Source organism: Staurois parvus, unplaced genomic scaffold (assembly GCF_062004578.1).
Source record: "Staurois parvus isolate SC_StPar_1 unplaced genomic scaffold, SC_StPar_1.0 ptg000018l, whole genome shotgun sequence".
Classification (NCBI taxonomy): domain Eukaryota; kingdom Metazoa; phylum Chordata; class Amphibia; order Anura; family Ranidae; genus Staurois; species Staurois parvus.
The window spans coordinates 15,169,487-15,190,669 of record NW_028317814.1 but is presented as its reverse complement, the minus strand read 5'-3'; the positions used below and the strand labels follow the sequence as shown (position 1 = coordinate 15,190,669).

General features: G+C 41.8%; 1 protein-coding gene across 1 annotated transcript; it reads left to right on the top strand.

Moving 5' to 3' along the window:
- Positions 1-1,486: 1,486 nt before the first annotated feature.
- On the top strand, positions 1,487-19,858 carry LOC149473122 (structure-specific endonuclease subunit EME2-like). The gene is made up of 8 exons (XM_089684049.1): positions 1,487-1,508; positions 2,454-2,590; positions 7,909-8,000; positions 11,539-11,643; positions 13,721-13,823; positions 15,588-15,703; positions 17,311-17,500; positions 19,628-19,858. The coding sequence occupies exons 1-8, from the start codon at positions 1,487-1,489 to the stop codon at positions 19,856-19,858; spliced, it is 996 nt and encodes a 331-aa protein (XP_089540175.1).
- The last annotated feature ends 1,325 nt before the right edge of the window (positions 19,859-21,183 follow it).

Sequence of the window (21,183 nt, the reverse complement as noted above, 5' to 3'; positions counted from 1 at the left end):
TTTTATTTAAATCTGATTTTTTTTATTTAAAATCGGATTTTTTTGAATAAAATGCTTTTTGAGAAAAATATATTACCATCCAAAGGTTATTCCATCATGAAATAAAGATTAGTTTTTTAATTATGTAGAATAAGGCTGTATATGTTTAATTTTTTTTGGTAAATAAATTCCATTACTACATTCACAATGTCATGCTCTTCCAGAGGTTTTTGTAAGATTATTGGGCAGTTTCTCTGCCTACAAGATATTATCACAGATGCTTGGTTTACTTTTGCAGTTCTCAAAACTGAATTTTACACAGCGGAGATCACATGCCTCTTCTTCACAGCAAAAATGTTATAACATGAACAGAGTTAAGAAAAAGACCTTAATCCTAACTTCTACAAACCTATGAATACAGAATCAACCCCTTCACTGCTAAGTTTCAAGAAGTTCAGTGAATAGAATAGAAACAATATTTTTCTGATTGTTTGGAGTGGAATAGATCTGCACAAAAAGAAAGTGAAACTAAGTGTGAGGAGGAAGGGGCTGACAGTCTAAGTTTCTTAAAATATATATATTTTGTTTAGCCAAATTAGTTACCAAACATGGATGTTTGTTTAAGGAAATCACATATGCTGGAATGTTATTGTTTCAGTTGAATAAATCTATTTAAATTGTTATTATTAAGGTAATGATTATTTTTCTCCTTCCTAAGTACAACAGAAAAGTTGTCCAAATATGAATGATTAACCTATTAAACTGGGGATAAAAAAACTAATATGAAAAGTTGTTATTCTAAAAATCTTCATCTACTTGCATATTAAAGATATACCAGCAAGAATCAGTCTTTATGTAGAAAACTAGGATTTAAATCAAGCCTTACTGACTAGTGATTTAAATTGTGATTTAACTCAGTTTGATTTAAATCAAATCCACCCTGTACTGGAGTATTTGTTACATCTGAACCTATGTCACCATACAATAAATAATTTACTATAAGAATAGTGATATGTAGAACTGTAGGGAAAATTATGGCAATAGATCTAGGAAGGTTCTATGTATTATTAAAAGAGCAACCTCAATGACCCTTTACCATCCCTGTGTTCTATTTTTGTTCCCCTCCTATCTTGTTAGCAGGGTTACCTTCAAAATACATACTTACACATCCAGCTGATATAGTGTTGTCCTGGGTCAAACCACCGATCCACTGCAGCATTCCAGGTCTTGCTCCACCATCTCATTTACTTACAACATCAGGGGGGAACTATCTATTTTGGGTTCTTGTAGCTGGCCTCATGATGGCATGCATGTTTCACTTCATCAGGGGGCTGGCTGCAAGAACCAGAGCCTCAGCAAGCCCCCTGATGACGTGGCATTGTAAAGTACCCCAAGGCCTCCCTCCCTTGATGCACCAGGAGGGAAAAAAAAAATGAAATGAGGTTCCCATGGCATCACCACAGCCCCATATTACACATGACCCCACCTTGGCTTCTAGCCCACAAAAATGAACACAACATGCAGAAGACGTAAGAGGCAGGCAAGCAAGTGTGCTGTCTTCTCTACCATGTCCATGTGTGCAGTATCCTTAAGGGCTGATTCACACTAGAATGCTGCGCGGGTTTCGTGCACCGCATTCTGAATGCGCTGCCCTTGCGACCTACAGTGGGTGTCAGTGCAATATTACTGACACAGTAAACACAGTGCATTGGCCCACACCACATTGCATGGTACAAAAGTACCATGCAATCCAGTTGTAGTGCGTTTACAAAAGTAGTGCATGCACTAATTTAGGTGCAGTGCAGTACAATTTCAGCCCATTTAAAATGAATAGGCTGAAATCGTACTGCACATAACTGCATATGAATCGTACAGGAACGTGCAGCGCATACCGGTGCGATTCCTAGTGTGAATCAGTCCTTAGAGTCTGATGAGCTTAAATACCATGGTGTGTATTCTGGCTAAGATTGTCAGCGCCACTTTCTACCCTCTCAATTTTGCAGGACGGCGGTCATGATCTTCTGAACTCTCCCTCACCTCAGCTCTGTAATCCACTTTGACCTTAGTAATATTCCAGTAGCAAGGCTCATCGAATTGCTCCAGCCAGGACTTCTTGGTCACCTCTATGTTCTTACATGCAGGGTTTACAAACAAATGGGGCACATTGAGAACTGGCTATATATATATATATATATATATATATATATATATATATATATATATAGTCTTTTGGCGCAAGCTACCATTTCAGATTAGTGTTTGGCAGCTTTTTTGGAGGACCAGAAGAGGGTATCTGCAAGGTTAGGCCTTGTGTTCTTACATGTAGAGTTTACAAGCAAATTTGACTCATTGAGAGTTGGCACTATATAAATTGTCTTTTGGTGCTTGCTAACATTACAGATCAACTTTTTGCATCATTGCAAATCACACATATATGTCTACATTGCGTTGTTGATTGATCTCTTATTGCGCAGGTCTTCTCCAAGATGCAGGGTCAGAAGGTATGCTGGAAGCTCTGAGTTCAGCTGGGTATACTTACTCCTTAGAGCCACACTCTGTGCCATGGAGCATTACCTGGAGAAGAGAGATGCCTGCTGACTGGACATGTGTAGTAAGTTGTGATTGGAACAGACAACACGTTTTTGTATTAGAGCCGCTTATATTTAAAGTGGAAGGATCAGTCAACTCCAAACTGATATTTTAGTTCTTTGTAGGTGCTGCTGAGATAAAATGCCTGTTAGTTCTTTATATCTCCTGGGGATTCTCTTATTGAGATCTTTGTTGAGCATCACAGGTTTTCACAACTGATGTGGCCATTATGAGATGTCCCATTCTCTCTATTGGGTTTTCATATTTATTCTAGACTGCGGAAAACATAGCCAGAGCAAAGGTGGCCAGGAACAGTCATGGATTATAGCAGGAAGATCTCCCTGTAAGAGCAATCAAGATCTAAGAAAGAAACCTGGGGCAGTCTCAGTCTGCCAGACGTCACCTGCAATAAAATATCCATCTGAGAGGGTTAGTCCTATTTGAGGAAATCTGTACTATTATTATTATGCAGGATTTATATAGCGCCAGCAGTTTGCACAAAGGATGACAGTACAGTTACAATACAAATTAATACAGGAGGGATCAGAGGGCCCTGCTCAGTAGAGCTTACAATCTAAGAGGGAGGGTCAATTGATACAAAAAGTAATAACTGCGGGGGATGGGCTGATAGAGAAAAATACATGTACCGTTGCTAGGAGGGGGCAGGATAAGCCTCTCTTAAGAGATGAGGTTTTTAGGGATTGTCTAAAAGTGGACAGGGTAGGAGATAGTCGGACACATTGGGGAAGGGAGTTTCAGAGGATGGGAGTACCTTTGGAAAAGTACTGAAGGCAAGAATAAGAGGAGGTAACAAAGGAGCTGGAGAGCAGGAGGTCTTGGGAGGAAGGAAAAGAACTGGAAGACTGGAATTTTGAGACTAGGTTAGTGATGTAGCTGGGGGCTGAGTTGTGGATGGCTTTAGAAGTTGTTGTAAGTACCTTGAATTTAATTAGTTGAGTAAGCGGAAGCCAGTGGAGGTATTGTCAGAGAGGGGTGGAGGACACTGAATGGAAGCCAGTAGAGGGATTGTCAGAGAGGGGTGGAGGACACTGAATGGAAGCCAGTGGAGGGATTGGCAGAGAGGGGTGGAGGACACTGAATGGAAGCCAGTGGAGGGATTGGCAGAGAGGGGTGGAGGACACTGAATGGGGGCCAGTGGAGGGATTGGCAGAGAGCGGTGGAGGACACTGAATGGAAGTCAGTGGAGGGATTGGCAGAGAGGGGTGGAGGACACTGAATGGAAGCCAGTGGAGGGATTGGCAGAGAGGGGTGGAGAACACTGAATGGAAGCCAGTGGAGGGATTGGCAGAGAGGGATGGAGAACACTGAATGGATGCCAGTGGAGGGATTGGCAGAGAGGGGTGGAGGACACTAAATGGAAGCCAGTGGAGGGATTGGCAGAGAGGGGTGGAGGACACTGAATGGAAGCCAGTGGAGGGATTGGCAGAGAGGGGTGGAGGACACTGAATGGAGGCCAGTAGAGGGATTGGCAGAGAGGGGTGGAGGACACTGAATGGAGGCCAGTGGAGGGATTGGCAGAGAGGGGTGGCAGACACTGAACAATTGGTAAGAGCAAATAGGAGCTGTCAGTACTAAAGTCTCTTTTGGAAATTCTAGTTGCTGGACTATTATGCTAACCCAAAGGCTTTCAGTACTTTGAGTCAATAACTCAGATTAGATGAGCCGTTCTGATTTTTCTCTGGGTTCATTAGCTAAATTCTTGCCCTAGGTTGGAAGTAGAGATGAGCGAATCGAACCAGGCGAAGTGGAATTCGTTTCGAATTTCAGGAAAAATTCGATTCGTGCCGAATCCGAATATTAGCCAACTTCGGATGCACGAATCAAATTTTTCCCGATCAGCCGGCAAAAAGTGTCCCTGCAGAGAGCTCCACTATTTCTGACAGTTCTCTGACAGTTCCTTCACATTTACAGCGGTTGAAACATTGTATCTATTTGTTTCCATTTAGGATACAGATGTTTTTATTCGGAAACAGATACAATGTTTCAACCGCTGTAAATGTGAAGGAACTGTCAGAGAACTGTCAGAAATAGCGGAGCTCTCTGCAGATACACTTTTTGCTGTACTGAAATACTTCTTCTTTTCATTCTTCTTTTCATTCTTCTCATTCTTCTTTTCATTCTTCTTTTCATTCTTCTTCTCATTCTTCTTTTCATTCTTCTTCTTTTCATTCTTCTTTTCATTCTTCTCATTCTTCTTTTCATTCTTCTTTTCATTCTTCTTCTTCTTCTTCTTTTCATTCTTCTTCTTCTTCTTTTCATTCTTCTCATTCTTCTTTTCATTCTTCTTTTCATTCTTCTTCTTCTTCTTTTCATTCTTCTTCTTCTTCTTTTCATTCTTCTTCTTCTTCTTTTCATTCTTCTTTTCATTCTTCTTCTTTTCATTCTTCTTCTTCTTCTTTTCATTCTTCTTTTCATTCTTCTTCTTCTTCTTTTCATTCTTCTTCTTCTTCTTTTCATTCTTCTTTTCATTCTTCTTCTTCTTCTTTTCATTCTTCTCATTCTTCTTTTCATTCTTCTTTTCATTCTTCTTCTTCTTCTTCTTCTTTTCATTCTTCTTCTTTTCATTCTTCTTCTTCTTCGTTGTGCCCCGTGACTGCCCAAATGAGTGAAGTGTGCGGTGATTCTAAGATCGACGGCACTCATCTGCATGTCATACTGACTGACAGTATTATTTCTCTTCCCCAGCAGACTCCAAGGGCATTTAAATTAAAGGTACAGTGTTCTGCACTAATATAAAGGCTCTCTGAAGCCTAGAAACCCTTTTAATAAGTTAAATTCGCAGCGAATAAATTCGCATTGAATCAAATTTCTCCCGCAAATTCGGCGAATCAGCCGAATTGAATTTTTGAATAATTCGCTCATCTCTAGTTGGAAGCTCTGAATTTATTGATGCCAAAAATAGCCAAACAACAAACATTTTCAGGGGAAGGTCAGTAATGAAGGCATCCAGGCTGTGTCAGTACTGGTTTCCTTTATGTTATTATGTTAAAAAGAGAATAATACATTCTAATAATTCATATTTTATGAGAAAAGGTTTCCATTGTATTCTTTTTATGGCACCACCTTTGTGCACAAACAGCAAGCCACTGCACACAATGTAATTCTCACACACTGTTTTCTGTAATTCCTTTTACCTATATGCAGAATACATTTTTTAAACCTGAATGCCAAATGCTAAGCATGTATATAATATCATCATGTAATCTGGTAAGTATTCAGTAAACTATAATCAATGTATCATAAAACTAGCATACAGTGTTAAAGTGGAATTTCACACAAAAGAGGGAGTTCTTCTTTTTTGCCGCCAACTCACCCCCCAACATGTTTGGTCATATGTTGTTACGTTACGGTCATACTGGGGGGGGGGGTCGAGCGGGTATCTAGTTTTGACAGGTATCTGCTCCCACTTCCACTTGGATTGCTTAGGCAATCCGAGTGAAACTTCGCCCAGGCGATCCAAGAAAAACTTCACCCCCACCCCCCTCTTAACCCGCAACATTTTGGGACACATCACAAGTCCCAGAAAGCTGCAAGACCATTCACAAAGTGCAGCTCAACTTGTGCATGCGCAGTAGGTAGCTGGCTGTGAAGCTGTTAGGGCTCACTGCGCACTTCAATTAATAAACATGCTTGCACCGGGCTGCCAAAGACCAGTGAGTAACCAGCCCAGGTGAGGGCGGCACTTGATCCATGGATATCTAAATATCCTTATAATGAAAGTCAGTAGCTACAGTATTTGTAGCTGCTGACTTTTAATTTTTTGGGGGGACTTTGAAAATCCTCTGACTTGATATCAGCCTGCACAGGGGGCACTAAGACTGAGAGAGGTATTCTGAGCTTATCATGGCTAACACTGGGAGCAGCCTCCAAGGGTGGGAATCAGAGGGATGAGATCATCAGTATTGGGCAGGGTGGATAAAAATCAATGCTTTTTTTAAAAAATCTGATTTTTTTATTTAAATCGGATTTTTTTTTAATAAAATTTTTTTTGAGGAAAATATATTACCATCCAAAGGTTATTCCATCATGAAATAAAGATTAGTTTTTTAATTATGTAGAATAAGGCTGTATATGTTTAATTTTTTGGGTAAATAAATTCCATGAATCCATTCACAATGTCTTGCTCTTCCAGAGGTTTTTGTAAGATTATTGGGCAGTTTCTCTGCCTACAAGATATTATCACAGATGCTTGGTTTACTTTTGCAGTTCTCAAAACTGAATTTGACTCAGCGGAGATCACATGCCTCTTCTTCACAGCAAAAATGTTTTAACATGAACAGAGTTAAGAAAAAGACCTTCATCCTAACTTCTACAAACCTATGAATACAGAATCAACCCCTTCACTGCTAAGTTTCAAGAAGTTCAGTTAATAGAATAGAAACAATATTTTTCTGATTGTTTGGAGTGGAATAGATCTGCACAAGAAAAAAGTGAAACTAAGTGTGAGGAGGAAGGGGCTGACAGTCTAAGTTTCTTAAAATATATATATTTTGTTTAGCCAAATTAGTAAATAAACATGGATGTTTGTTTAAGCAAATAACATATGCTGGAATGTTATTGTTTCAGTTGAATAAATCTATTTAAATTGTTATTATTAAGGTAATGATTATTTTTCTCCTTCCTAAGTACAACAGAAAAGTTGTCCAAATATGAATGATTAACCTATTAAACTGGGGATAAAAAAACTAATATGAAAAGTTGTTATTCTAAAAATCTTCATCTACTTGCATATTAAAGTTATACCAGCAAGAATTAGTCTTTATGTAGAAAACTCTGATTTAAATCAAGCCTTACTGACTAGTGATTTAAATCGTAATTTAAATCAGTTTGATTTAAATCAAATCCACCCCGGTATTGGGGGATTAAGTAAGAAAATTGTTACTCTACCGGGACCAAAGAAGAGAATTTTTACCAAAACAACAGCAAAATTATACAACAAGAACACAAACAGTAACACTAGCACTGTAATAATAATATGTTATGAGGCAAAAAGAAGTATGTGTGTGTGTGTGTGTGGGGGGGGGGGGGGGATAAGGAGTGCACATAAGACCTACTACAAATATTTACTCAGAATGGTGATATAATGCCAGCTATTGAGAGCTGCTATCTTGGGGTGTCCTCTCTTCCTCCTAGATTTGGTTCACACCTGCAGATGCAACCAAATGCAGGTGCATTTCCATGTGTGGCATGAATGGCAGCCTGTTCATTTCCATGGACTGCTCTACACACGAGAAACACAGAAATTAAGTTCCGAACTCTTTTCATTCAGCTAACACAAAAATATTTCTGGATTTTCCAATCGCTGTTTTTATATTCCAGGATGGTCTGGATCTATGTAAAGGGAAAGAAGAGCAAATGCTGATTCTGGTGGAGCCTAGAGAATTTCTCAAGAGTGTCTTCTATTACATTCAGGTAAAATTTGGAAAGGTGAAGAACATGCAGATTTATATATATTCTGTATCTGCCACCCCTCTCTGCCAATCCCTCCACTGGCTTCCCATTGCCCAACGGATAAAATTCAAAACATTAACAATAACATATAAAGCCATTTATAACTCTGCCCCAAATTACATCACCAATCTTGTCTCCAAATATCATCCAAACCGTACTCTCCGCTCCTTGCACGACCTTCTACTCTCTAGCTCCCTTGTCTCCTCCTCCCATGCTCATCTCCAGGACTTCTCCAGAGCTTCCCCCATGCTCTGGAACTCTCTACCCCAATTTATCAGAATATCGCCTACTCTGCTCACTTTTAGGTGATCTCTGAAAACCTATCTCTTCAGGAAAGCCTATCCTGCCCTCAGCTAATAATGGAATCTTCTACTCCTCCTACCAGTCCATCCCCCACAGTTACTAACTTTTGAACCACTAGCCCCTCCCTCTTAGATTGTAAGCTCCAAGGAGCAAGGCCCTCCTATCCCTCTTGTATTGTTGCTATATTGTAAAACGCTGAGCAAACTGTTGGCGCTATATAAATCCTGTATAATAATATACTAATAATAATATAGGGACCCATGGGGCATATAGCTCAATATCCATGTGCCATATGTACAATAATTGCATTTGCTGAGGTCAATTATAATAGATGTAAAAAAAGGTTTACAGTATGTGTCCTAGATTTTTTATTTTTTTGTGCTTAAAGTGTTACTAAACCCACAACAGTAAAATCAGTCTGTATATGCAGTAAATCATGCTTGTTATACTCACTGTGGAACCTAAGGGGTTAATCCTCTGCACTGTGTAAAAATTATGTTTGATCCAGACTTCTCTGATCCTCCCCTTCTACTGCTGTCCCCAATCCATCTGCTGATAGAACAGAGCCTTGGAGACAAGCTGCACATGCACAGTTTGGTGTGTATTGCTAGAGACCTTTTTTTATTTTCTTGGGAGAGTGCATATATCCAGCACAGGGTCAATAAGCACTGTCCAGACAGAGGTTTAGGGGTCATGCAGCCTCATAAGTCAGTCGGGAGAATGAAAACTCCTCCTACCATCTTTATCCAGTACTCTGCTGGACATTGATAGAAGTCTCAAGACTGCTCTACCCGCTGATAAAATAAAAGGTACTTAGCAGTTTATATTTACTAAAATAATTATATTTCCATGTTCTATGTACTGTGGGAGGCCAGATATAGTTAATGCAGGGTCCAGGGTTTAGTAACACTTTAAAGTGGAGTTCTACTCACTTGTCAAAAAATAACTCATTAGCTACAAAAACTGCTGACTTTTAAAAAACAGCCATTTACCTGTCCCTCGGTCCTGTGGTGTGTCTCCCGCAGCCCGTTTCACCGGCCGTCCTGGATTCCAGGAGGCCAGCAGGCCGTCATGTATTCCAGGAGGCCGGCATCTTCAGTGTGGGCACCCAGCTGTGATAGCTTGCGGCTTCACAGCCGGGTACCCACTGCACATGCGCGAGTAGTGCTGCACTACCTGAATGGTCCTGTAGTCTTCTGGGACCTGTCACGTGTCCCAAAAGACTACAGAGAGGGAGGGAGGACAACTTCTGTTTCCAATCGCCTAGGCAATCAGACCGGAAATGGGAGCAGGTACCTGTCAAATTTGGGCACCCAAAGGTGCCAGTCCTTAATGGGGAGCGGGGGAGCAGTCCTTAAAGCGGAACTTCACCTTTTGGGAGGAGCTCCGCCTTAAGGCTCAGTTTACATCTGTGCGTTTAACTGCGTTTTATCAAGTTCCTGTGAGTTATGTGTGGATCAGTTTATTAATTTCAGTGGGCTTCCCTACATATAGGAATCATGGTAAAGAAGCCCCTGACCCCTGTTAAAAATTATGCCGCATCAAAACGTACCCTGCATTTCAGTATGTGTGAAAACAGACGCATGGGAGTGCCATTAGGAGTTGATAAATACTACTACTACTAATAATAATAATTAATTAATTCAGAAATATTGGCACTGCCATGTGTCTGCCAAAGGACAGCCCTTTTGTTACCATTTAGTAACTTATATAAAGAGAAGTACAGACTCCTGTAGTGTTGGCTCTGAAGAAGAGGTTGTGTCCTCGAAACGCGTTAGCCAGTTGGTCATCCAGGGTTCCATCGTATGGACTCAGATGTTGTTTGGATCATACACCTTGTTCAGTTTGACATACCTGTGTTATTATGTCCATTGTGAGTATGATACCTATTTTTGTTTCTTTAATACATTATTTTAAACGATAATGCACTAGGTCGGTGCGCCATTTTTCTGTTTCTCCATTTGTATCCAGTGTATTCGGACCACCCCGGTCTGTTGAGGGCAGCAAGCAGTGCATATTCCAGAAAATTCCAGAACATTCTTATTAGGTCTACTGAGTCCTTTCCTAGCGCAGGAGTAAAGTGTTTGTTGTACAGGATGTTTTGCGTCAGGAAAGCGCACAATTTTGTTCACAACCAACAGTAGTGTGAATCTTACCTTAGAGAGACTTGAAGTAGTAAAATGTTGCTAAATGTCTATGTATATTTCAGTTGTTTTCATTTTGGGAGATTATACGTGGAAGTAGTTTAATTACAAAGGAATATGTAAGAAAAGGCATGTACTGTAGATGGATATAGAAAAGATATGAAGTATACAGATAGAACAAAGGGGAAAACAAGGGAGTGATGCGAACTGAACCCACATTTTCTTCCACTCAGGCTTTAGATCACCTGAGCAGCCATTTTTTTTAATAACAACAAAAAGGTACTTTTTTTACTCAAAAGAATGTCATGGTAAAATGTTCCCATATTGATTCATGTGCTTTCTAATTTGTAATGATAGATCCGCTTTCATTGGTATTAAAAGCATGGCATGATCGGGGTGGAGGTTGTGTTTAATCCTTTCACTGGCACTGACGTAAGGGCAGAACTGCTTGCAGTAGGCCATGTCAGTAATCCTTTTTGCAGTTGCATTCCCTTAAGCCAAGGGTCTCCAAACTTCCTAAACAAAGAGCCATTACTGTGCTTCAGACTTTTGGGGAGCCGGATTGTGGCCCTTGGGAGTAGAAAGGTCCTAACATGAGTGGGAAAACGCAATGCCCCATTTTTGGTGTCAGTGGGAGGAATTGTGCTCCATCATTGGTGTCAATTGTTGATGTCATTAAAGGGAGTTGTGTCCCTTCATTGGGATCAGTGATGGGGGGAGGTATGGTTGGTATCAGTGGAAGAAATAGTGCCCTAAGGGCTGGAAAAAACAAGCAAAGGCCTGCATCTGGCCCCCGGGACACAGTTTGGAGACCACTGCCTTAGTCTATAAGCTAATAGCCACTACGCTGATCATGAACTTATGGCAGAGTGGTACCTGAGACTCTCCTAATTCATGAAGGGCCACAATCAGCAGCTGCCGATCATAACCAGTGAAAACATTGCCAAAGTGGTCTGGGTATGTGAGGTGAAAAAATGGACATCGGGCCCAGCAGTGAAAAAGTTAATAACAGCCTTGTAAGATCTAAAGTAGCTGATCCCTCTCCATTCCTGGCTCCTGAAAACGCCATGACTCCGACCTCTGTGTTTGGAATAGATAGGAAGTGTTCTGGAAAGAAGATCACCTTGGCTGTTTTGGGGCTACATGATTATAGAAGGTAAGTTGGATTACAGACTGCAACTTTCATTAAAGAGGACCTTTCACTTTTGAAATAATACCATTAGTCTGATTCAAGTTAAACATTTTTATTTACATTTTTTTGTCCAAAAAACTTTCTGTTCAAAGCTACAGTGTTCAATAGTCAGTCTGATTTTAAGATGCAAGTCTGGTTTACAGATTGAAATTTAAAGCAGAACTCCATGTAAAATTTTACTTTCCCATGCAGTGGGGCTGTGCGCTGCATGGGAAAACTGCTCGTTTTGTCCAGGGGTTTAGTGGAAAAGCTATATATATCCCGTCCTCCGATCCTCCGGAAAACCACGCTCCCCCAAGTCCAGCGGTGGACTGTTCCTGCCATCCTCAGGCTCTGAGACGGTCTGTTGGCATGATGACGTCAGGAACAGTCCATTGACAAGACCGCTAGTATGCGGGGGGGGGGGGAAGCGGCAAGGACCAGTGTTGCGCTCTGAGGATCATCTGATTCGGTAAGTATATTTTCACTCTTATGACCCCTAGACAAAAACGAGCAGATGGCCCGTGCAGTATGGGCACAGCACCACTGAATGGTTCAAAAAACATTTTGCCCCGATTTCTGCTTAAAGGTTAAGTGTTGAAGGTGAGGTTGCACACACATTAATAAAATCAAAAATGTGCATTTATTAAAAGAGAAGTATGGGCTATACAAAGAGAAAATCTTCTACTCACCTAGGTTGATGCAGCATCAATCTGATGCTGCATCTGTCCCCCACCGGCTATCCACTGAGAATTAAGTGATCAGACACTGCTGATCGCTCAGTTCTCCCCTCCACTCTGAGAAGGGAGCAGTGATTGTCAGTGACTGGCTCTCTGCTCTGCCCCTCCAGCACTCACTGGAGTGATAGGCGGGGGTGGGAGTGGCTGGCTCAGGATATCAGTGGATTGCTGAGAAGCTGAGTCAGTTGCCGGTCCAGGATTCTGGGTGGATTCCAACCATGTGGTTAGGATCTTTCGGAGCCTGGACTGGCTCTGTGAGGTCAGAAAATGGATCACAGGAGTGCAGAACAAGCTGCACACCTATGATCCATAGGAGACGATTGGCAATGCTTCTCTTTTAAATATATGCATTCAGTCCTGCAGAGCATTGCAAGTGTAATCAGTGCATAGTGGGTGTAGTTCACAGGCACCTGCATTATTTACCCCAAGTCCTCAGTTTTTTGCTAAAAACCGTGCACTAACAACACCAGACTTCTGGTTCCAAAAGCTAACGTAACAAAGAGGTGGGTTCTCTTTTTATAGTAAGTAAAGTGCAGCACTATAAATAAGTAAATAAATTATAATAATGTCCGTATAAATGAATATTCTTATGGTGACAATCCGTGTGTAGAGTACCCACTATGGCGGTACTTCAGTGCTTGTGCTTTTAAAAGTGGGGTAAGAATACGCACTCACCAGATGCGTAAATAAATTACGCATATAGATCAATGATCGGAGGTCCCCTTTAATGAAGTGGAGTCATTGATTTCCTAGAGCTCACCCCTGAATCAAGATCTACCTTATTACACAGAGGAGGGAGTTCCTGCTACACAGGTTGCTACACCCACTCATCCCTTAAAGGGGACCTCTGGTTTACTGGATCCATATACCACCCAGAAGTGCCTGACATACCACCCATACAGAGGGAGGATATCTCTATACATGGCTTAATCCGCTTCCTTAAAGGGGACCTCTGATGATTGATTTAAATGCGTAATTTCTTTACACATCTGGTGAGTGCGTATTCTTACCCCACTTTTAAAAACACAAGCACTGAAGTACCGCCATAGTGGGCACTCTACACACGGATTGTCACCATAAGAATATTCATTTTATACGGACATTATTATCATTTATTTAATTATTTATAGCGCTGCACTTTACTTACTGTTTTGACTGAAGTTTTATTTGGTTACCTTTAGTGCATAGCTGCTGATGTTGAAAGCACTCACTTTTTTATTTATTTATTTGGGGTTCTCTTTTTATGCTTGAAGACGGAAAACACTGAGATGGTATAAGTGAACTGACTGAGCTTTAATAGTAAATGTTTTTTTGACCACCAGATGTCAAAGACTGTCGCGTAAGATGGAGAGACACTCTCTAGAGCCAAGCCTTTGCTATGATGAACAGCCAGAAAGCCAAGTGACCAGGCGACATATAGATGAGGTTGGTAGCTAATCTACATTTAAATACCAGTCCTCGGTTAAAGACTTCTCCATACATCATCTTCTTTAGTATCATCTTCTAGGATTAGTTTTGGAAACTAAATTTTGAATACAATTTTTTGTTTTAAGCAAGAGCCTAAAATGAATTTTGTTTTGCTACATAGTTCTTTTACTTTGCTGCATTGTGTCCTAAAGGGGGGGGGGGGACTATGTGGCCCAGTGAGCTTATGCAATACATTTTTGTCTTAAAGTGGAACTAAAGGCACACGTACTTACCTTAGTTCTAGTTCCAACAATCTGACACCCATAAAGTCCCTGCTCGGCGCTGTTCTCTTCTCCCTGGGTTCTTTTGGACCCTGGTTTTTGTTTGTTTTGATTGGCTGATGTGGGATGACATCACTCCCATACATGTGCAGGAGTGCAGTCATCCGGGCACGCTGGGAGTTTGCCAGTTTGTGCAGTTCAGTGTACATTCTACAGAGGACTGCAAATAGGCAGGAAAGTGTAACATTGCATTTTTTTTCTGCAATAAAAAGACTGCCTGTTCACAAATGTTTCTATTTTACATTTAGTTCCACTTTAAGTTTACATGTTCCAGACACCTCAGGTCCCATGCACACTAGACATTTAGCAACGAAGCATGAGATCCCAGCATCTTGATGCGGGCGGAAGGCAAAGGTTGCACCATCCAGCCTCACTGTCGGCAACTTGTAAAACTCTATGAGAGGCTGAAAGCTGCTGCGGCTGGACAGGCCTGGATGTTGCACTGAGTGTTCCTAATGTTTGTGGCAGTATCAGGGGTGGACTGACAACTCATGGGGCCCCCGGGCAATAGGGGATTATGGGGCCCCTGTGTCCTTGTCCAAACTCAAAAAAGCCTATGAAAAAGGTACCGGGGGCATCTCATGGGGCCCCCTACTGACCCCGGGCCCTCGGGCAGTGCCCGAGTTTCCAAATGGTCAGTCCGCCCCTGGGCAGTATGTGGCCAAGGATGAATGCTGGGAGTGCACACTGCATGTATTCTGGGTATTCGTTCCTGGGAACATACTGCCCTAAATGTTAGTACCACTCTGCGCACCATCCAGTCCCATCCATCCGCAGCAGCTTTCAGCCTCTCATAGATTTTTTCAGACTGTCAGCAGTGGGGCTGGATGGTGAACTTTTCATTTGCACCAAAATGCCAGGATTTCAGGCACGGGGGGCTAAACACCCAGTGAGCAATGAGGCTTTTATGTTGAAGCCATAATATATTTTTCAAACTAGCTTCTGGGGAGAATTTACTAAAGATTTGTCACTTTATTTAACCTTCCTGTGTAATTTACAGTAGAAACTGAGTTATTGTCAAAACTTTTTGCAAACTGACTGCCAAGTGGCAAGATCAGCCCTCTTTCTGATCAGTTTCAGAGCTGTAATAAGAATCTCAGACCTTCTCTGCATCAGTGGCCCCGGCTTAGGTGTTTTTTTTTCTTTTGTTTTTTTTTTTACTTTTTGTAGTCATGAATGTAAAATTATTTTGTAAGAAAAGGAGCGACCTTTGCATCTCTTTACAAGATCCTTTTAGATTGGGGCAGCACCTAAATATGGGCGTAACATGGTGCAAAAAGATGGAGTTGCCCTTTAACTCTGATTTTTCTCTAGTTTATTATCACTGTTAGGCATGCTGTCAAATCTAAATTTTAATGTGAAAGCATTATGTATATTCTAATAAAGTTTTCTCTGTGATGTCACCTTCTTTGATAACTGTTATCCTCCTCTGTGGAGGTAGGCACTTATCTTTCTACAGCTGTACCATGAGACCGAAGTCTTATTCTTGGATACATGGAGAGAACTGGGGCAACATGTGTGTGCTGTGACCAAGAGTATAGCTCAGCGCCCGTTCCGGTGAGTTCACAAAAAAGTGACTGGACAATGTAAATTCCTTGTGAGTGAAAGGTTATACAAGTGACATGAGCAGCCTTATAATCATTGCCCTGCTTTAATGGATTATTTAGATTTCTGTTTTTCAGCAAATCAGCATTTTCAGGTGGTATAAAGGAAAAAGAATTTACATTTAAAATGAATTGTCTATTTTGAATCCACTGAATGCCTACTAAATTATTTCCGTTTTAGGTGTACGCCAATAACCAAACTGCAACATCTTGAAATAACATACACTTAGAGCAGAGCTAAACCCTCTTGCCCTTTACAGCCAAGGAAGCTATTTTCTTAGCCTCTGTTTAATCATTTGACCTCTCGAAGGTTTTACCCCCTTCATGACCAGGGAATTTTTTTTATATTCACCACTGTGCTACTTTAACTGGCAATTGCTCAGTCATACAACACTGTACCCAAGTGAAATTTGAGTCTTCTTTTGGTGTTATTTTTTATTATATAAACAAAAAAAAAACCCAAAAAAGTTTGGGGAAATAAAACACAATATTTTCTACTTTCTGTTATAAAAAATAAAGAAATGTAAAAAATCTAATTTCTTCATAAATTTAGGCCAAAATGCTGCTACATGTCTTTGGTAAAGGAAAAATCCCACTAAGTGTATAATAATTGGTTTGTTTGAAAGTTATAGCATCTAAAAACTATGGTGTATATATACTGGAATTTACGCAGCTTTAACGCTGTGCTGGTGATCAGTGACTTACAGTTGGACTGTGATAGTGTGGTGGGCAATCTAGTGCTAACAGACCGTCACTGGGAGGTAAATTAAATGACACTGACATCACTAATACAGTGATCAGATATAATACTTTACACTGTCCCTGTACTAATTACACTGGCTTGGAAAGGGTTCACATCAAGGGGCAGTCAAGGGGTTAACTGTGTGCCTAACAAGTGTTGTATGTGTAATATGTGCTGCTTTTACTAAGGCCCCTTTCAGACGGGGTGGACCAGTCAGCGGATCAACTGTCTTCTATGAGCGGTCGAATGGAAAACAACCGCCTGTGTGTTTCCATCCAACTGCCATCCCATCCGATCCGGTGGACAGAAGGGGAATGGATCCCCATCCATCTCTTTTCGACGGATCAAATCGGATTGGATGTCGTTGGGTGTAAACAGACACATGTCCATTTACACCCGCCGCTCCATAGAGGAGAATAGAGGTTTCAATGGGTCCACCTGAAAAACGGGCAGATGGACCCGATCAGAACGTCTATGTGAAAGGGGCCCAAGAGATCTGGCTGTTTTTTTTCCCTGCTTTTCAGGGAGAAGAAACAGACAGATCGCTGTTCTGTGTACAGAGTCCTGTGTGTTTGTAAACACAGGGCTGTGTGCTGTGAATGGATACAGCCAATCAGCAGGTGTCAGCCATAAATCATTGGATGAAACCTGCTGACAAAATTGCACAGTGTCCAGTCTCAGTGGGGGTCAGCAGTGGGCACACGCATGCATGCCCCAAATTTTTCTTTTCTTTGCAGCAAACATTGAGGTCAGATGACCTATAAGTGATGGTGCAGCAAGGTGGACCGTGGTAAACAACGTTCTCTCTCTGTCTGCAGGTTGCACTGGGAGGCTCAGAGCTACTCCTTCTGCACCTCAGCAGGCACCTGGCGAGGGTGGGGACCCAAAGGATCGCTCACTGGCTTACCATTGGCCTGGAAGAGACAGATTCAGCAGTTTAATAGAGTCAGTCCAGCAATGGCTGCAACTATAACAGAGGCCTATCCTTCTCCACAACTCCTTATGCAGGTCAGTGTCTTTGTGTAATGTGTTTTCTGCCCAGGATCCACATGCAATGGGGGAGATTTACTAAAGCTGGTGCAGCTGTGCATAGTAACCAATCAGCTTCAATCTTCAGCTTGTTCAGTTATCCTTTGACAATAAAACCTAGAAGCTGATTGGCTACCATGCACAACTGCACCAGATTCTGTGTGCACCAGTTTTAGCAAATCTCCCCCACTATTTTTCACACTAAAGGGAAAGCTTGAGCATCTGCAGATATTAGACAGAGGAGTGTATAGCCATAGGGATCATTGGTCACTCCTATCAAAACAATGGACCATCTTCTAAGGCAGGGTCTCCAAACTTTCCAAACAAAGGGCCAGTTTAACCTCTTGACACATGCAAATGTGCGGCCTCCCGGTGTCTGGGCCTAGACGCTGAGCGGCCGCACATTTGCGTTCTATTAAAAAAACATATGTGCTGAGAGCACACGCCTGCGCACTCCCAGCACACATGTCCAGTACTCATGGAAAGGTCCCAATCTCCTCTTTCGATCGCGACCTTTCCCGATCATGTGACAGTGTGTCACGGCGGTCACATGACGCTAAACCCTGCCCCGCCTCCCGACTTCTGAAACCCTTAAAGGGCCAGGAGGCGCCGGTGCCAAGGGGTAATGTCCTTTAGACTTTCTGGGGGCTGGATTAGGAGTAAAAAAAGTCCCTGATGTTAGTGGGGAAAAGTCATTGACGCCATCTTTGGTGTCATTGGGAGGAAATTTGCCTCATCATTGGTATCAGTGAGATAAATTCTGTCCCATCTTTGGTGTCATTGGGAGGAATTGTGCCTCATCGTTGGTGTCATTGAGATGAATTGTACCCCATCATTAATGTCATATGGCCCTATTGTTAGTGTCATTGGGAGAAATTGTGTCCCATCCTTGGTGTCATTGGCAGGAATAGTGCCCCATCATTGGTGTCAGTGAGGGTAATTATGCCCCATTGTTGGTATCATTGGATGAAATAGTTCCCCAAGGGCCAGATAAAAGCAAGTAAAGGGCCGCATCTGGTCCCCTGGCCACAGTTTGGAGACCACTGTTCTAAGGCATGCCGTAGAAAAGCACATATCTGAAATTGACTGGAAGTAAGACATTTACTTAGTTACATCAAGCTGATGTACAGTATATATAAAAATAGACCTTGTTTTTTAATTGCTTGTATAAGATGGTTTTGAAATTTTACAATCTTTCCCAAAGCCCCTCTCATCTACTATTCCCCACTGACAGGTAAGCTCAGTGGCCAATAGGGAGGCACAGGAGCCAGGAGAGGGGGAGGGGGTGTCAACCCTCACCATTACTCTTTTAAGGCAATATTTGCATATTCGAGCACCCCAGAATATGGGGATCTCTGGTGGATCTGGAAAATATTAAAAGGAAAGTGCTTCAAGTATTTCTTAGACTTTACCATACTAGTCTGGAAGGTATTAAAAGGTAAGTGCTTCAAGTATTTCTTAGACTTTACCATATTAGTCTGGAAGGTATTAAAAGGTAAGTGCTTCAAGTATTTCTTAGACTTTACCATACTAGTCTGGAAGGTATTAAAAGGTAAGTGCTTCAAGTATTTCTTAGACTTTACCTTACTAGTTTAATAGAAACATACATTGATGCTGTTCTGTAATCATTATTACATCATATTAATGTATTTTTTTCAGTGTCAGCAGTGTAAGCACCATGTTTGGCTTGGTATCAGCCTGCATTCCCCTGTACAGCAGAGCTCAGAAAGGAGGAAGCACAATCAGCCAGGTGTTGCTGCAGTGCAAAAGGAGCATGCTGATAAAAGAGCAGTGATGAAGGGATGAGCGCAGTGTGCTGCTTCTCCTTTCATTGCCCTGACACAGGGTGGGGTGGAAAATAGATCTGTAAGTAAAAATGAATCCACAGCAGAGACAAATCAAGTCCCCTCCCCTTCCAGGCAGGGATGTGCTGTGAGGCAGAGCTGTGTAAATGGTAAGACCGGATGGACAGAAACACAAATCCTTTAGCAGGTAAATAAGCTCACATGTACGCATTTCATCTGTTCCGTATTAATTCTAGTAGTCGGTGTATAAAGCTGATGTTATTCAAAGAAAGTAAATTCTGTATCTTTTCTCTCTATCCAGGCATACGTGGCATGTAATACTGATAAAGAGAGACTATCTCTCCTCAGTAACCTGAGGGTACCACGTGCTGGAGGTGCCACAGACGATATGGAGTATCCAGATGAAGATGTCACACAGTCTAATGACCAAGACCAGACAAGAGAGAGGCGCATTGGTCCTGATTTGTCACGACGCATCTGGCTGTTCATGACCTCAACCAATCCAGAACTGGTATTGGACTTAAATTCCTAGTACATAATCACTGGTGCTTTTGTACTGTTATTTGGCAGTAAAGTATTTATAATAAAAATATGTTTCCAATCATTGCAGTAAGGAAAATGTGCCTGTGTGTTTTAATGACTGGCTCATTCGCACCCTATGGAAAGATCTATAGTCACTTTAGATCAGTGGTTGTCAACGTATGAGATAAAGGGGGCATCAAATGTGGCCCCTGACATCACCAAAGGACCGCACATACTGTTCAATATATATAATGCTTGAGTGGACTGTCGGAGACTTCAGACTTTAATAGATGAAAATGAAGGCTAGAGAGTGTAGACGTGCCACATTTTGGGCTGGGGGTGTGCTTTTGAAGACAATAGAAAACAGGGAACACGTTACATGAAACTAGTAAACATCAATTCTATTGCCCCAATCGATGTTTCCACTATAGACCACTAAGGTCTGAGGGCCACACATCATATATGAAAGGGCCACATGCCTACAGTCAATAAAGTGGTACTTTAGCTAAAATAATAAAAATGGGCAAACAGGCAGGAAGTTTAATGCAGAAAAGACATGCTTTGTCTCTTCTGCACTGAAGTTACTTACCTGCTGATGATTTTTAGGTGACAGGTTCTCAGTCTAAAAGATGTCTCCTCTGTACTTCACTGAGTGTACTGCAATGCAAATCGCACTGCAATACATTCCTTCCCGACTCTGCTAGCCAACGAAAGTGACAAGTGACCTGGAAAAGATGTCATACACATAGTTTTCTGGGTCACAGCAAGAAGGGGAGGAGAGTGGACGTGTGTCCACTCTCCTCCCTCCCCTCCACCACATAAAATACCCCTCAAAATAATTATGAGGCCACTCCCATATACACTATATTGTCAAAAGTATTGTTCGGCCTGCCTTTACACGCACATGAACTTTAATGGCATCCCAGTCTTAGTCCATAGGGTTCAATATTTAGTTGGCCCCGACCTTTACAGCTTCAACTCTTCTGCTGTCCACGAGATTTAGGAGGGTGTCTATGGGAATGTTTGACCATTCTTCCAGAAGCACATTTGTGAGATCAGGCACTGATGTCGAACGAGAAGGCCTGGCTCACAGTCTCCGCTCTAATTCATCCCAAAGGTGTTCTACCGGGTTAAGGTCAGGACTCTGTGCAGGCCAGTCAATACCTTCCACCCCAAACTCACTCATCCATGTCTTTATGGACCTTGCTTTGTGCACTGGTGCGCAGTCATGTTGGAACAGGAAGGGGTCATCCACAAACTGTTCCCACAAAGTTGGGAGCAGGAAATTGTCCAAAATGTCTTGGTATGCTGACGCCTTAAGAGTTCCCTTCACTG

Excerpts from the sequence above, each read along its gene's own strand:
- LOC149473122 (XM_089684049.1), top strand. The coding sequence starts at position 1,487 with ATGAACACAACATGCAGAAGAC. Across the intron at positions 1,509-2,453 it reads GAACACAACATGCAGAAGAC|GTCTTCTCCAAGATGCAGGG; the intron begins GTAAGAGGCAGG and ends CTTATTGCGCAG. Across the intron at positions 2,591-7,908 it reads CTGCTGACTGGACATGTGTA|GATGGTCTGGATCTATGTAA; the intron begins GTAAGTTGTGAT and ends TTTATATTCCAG.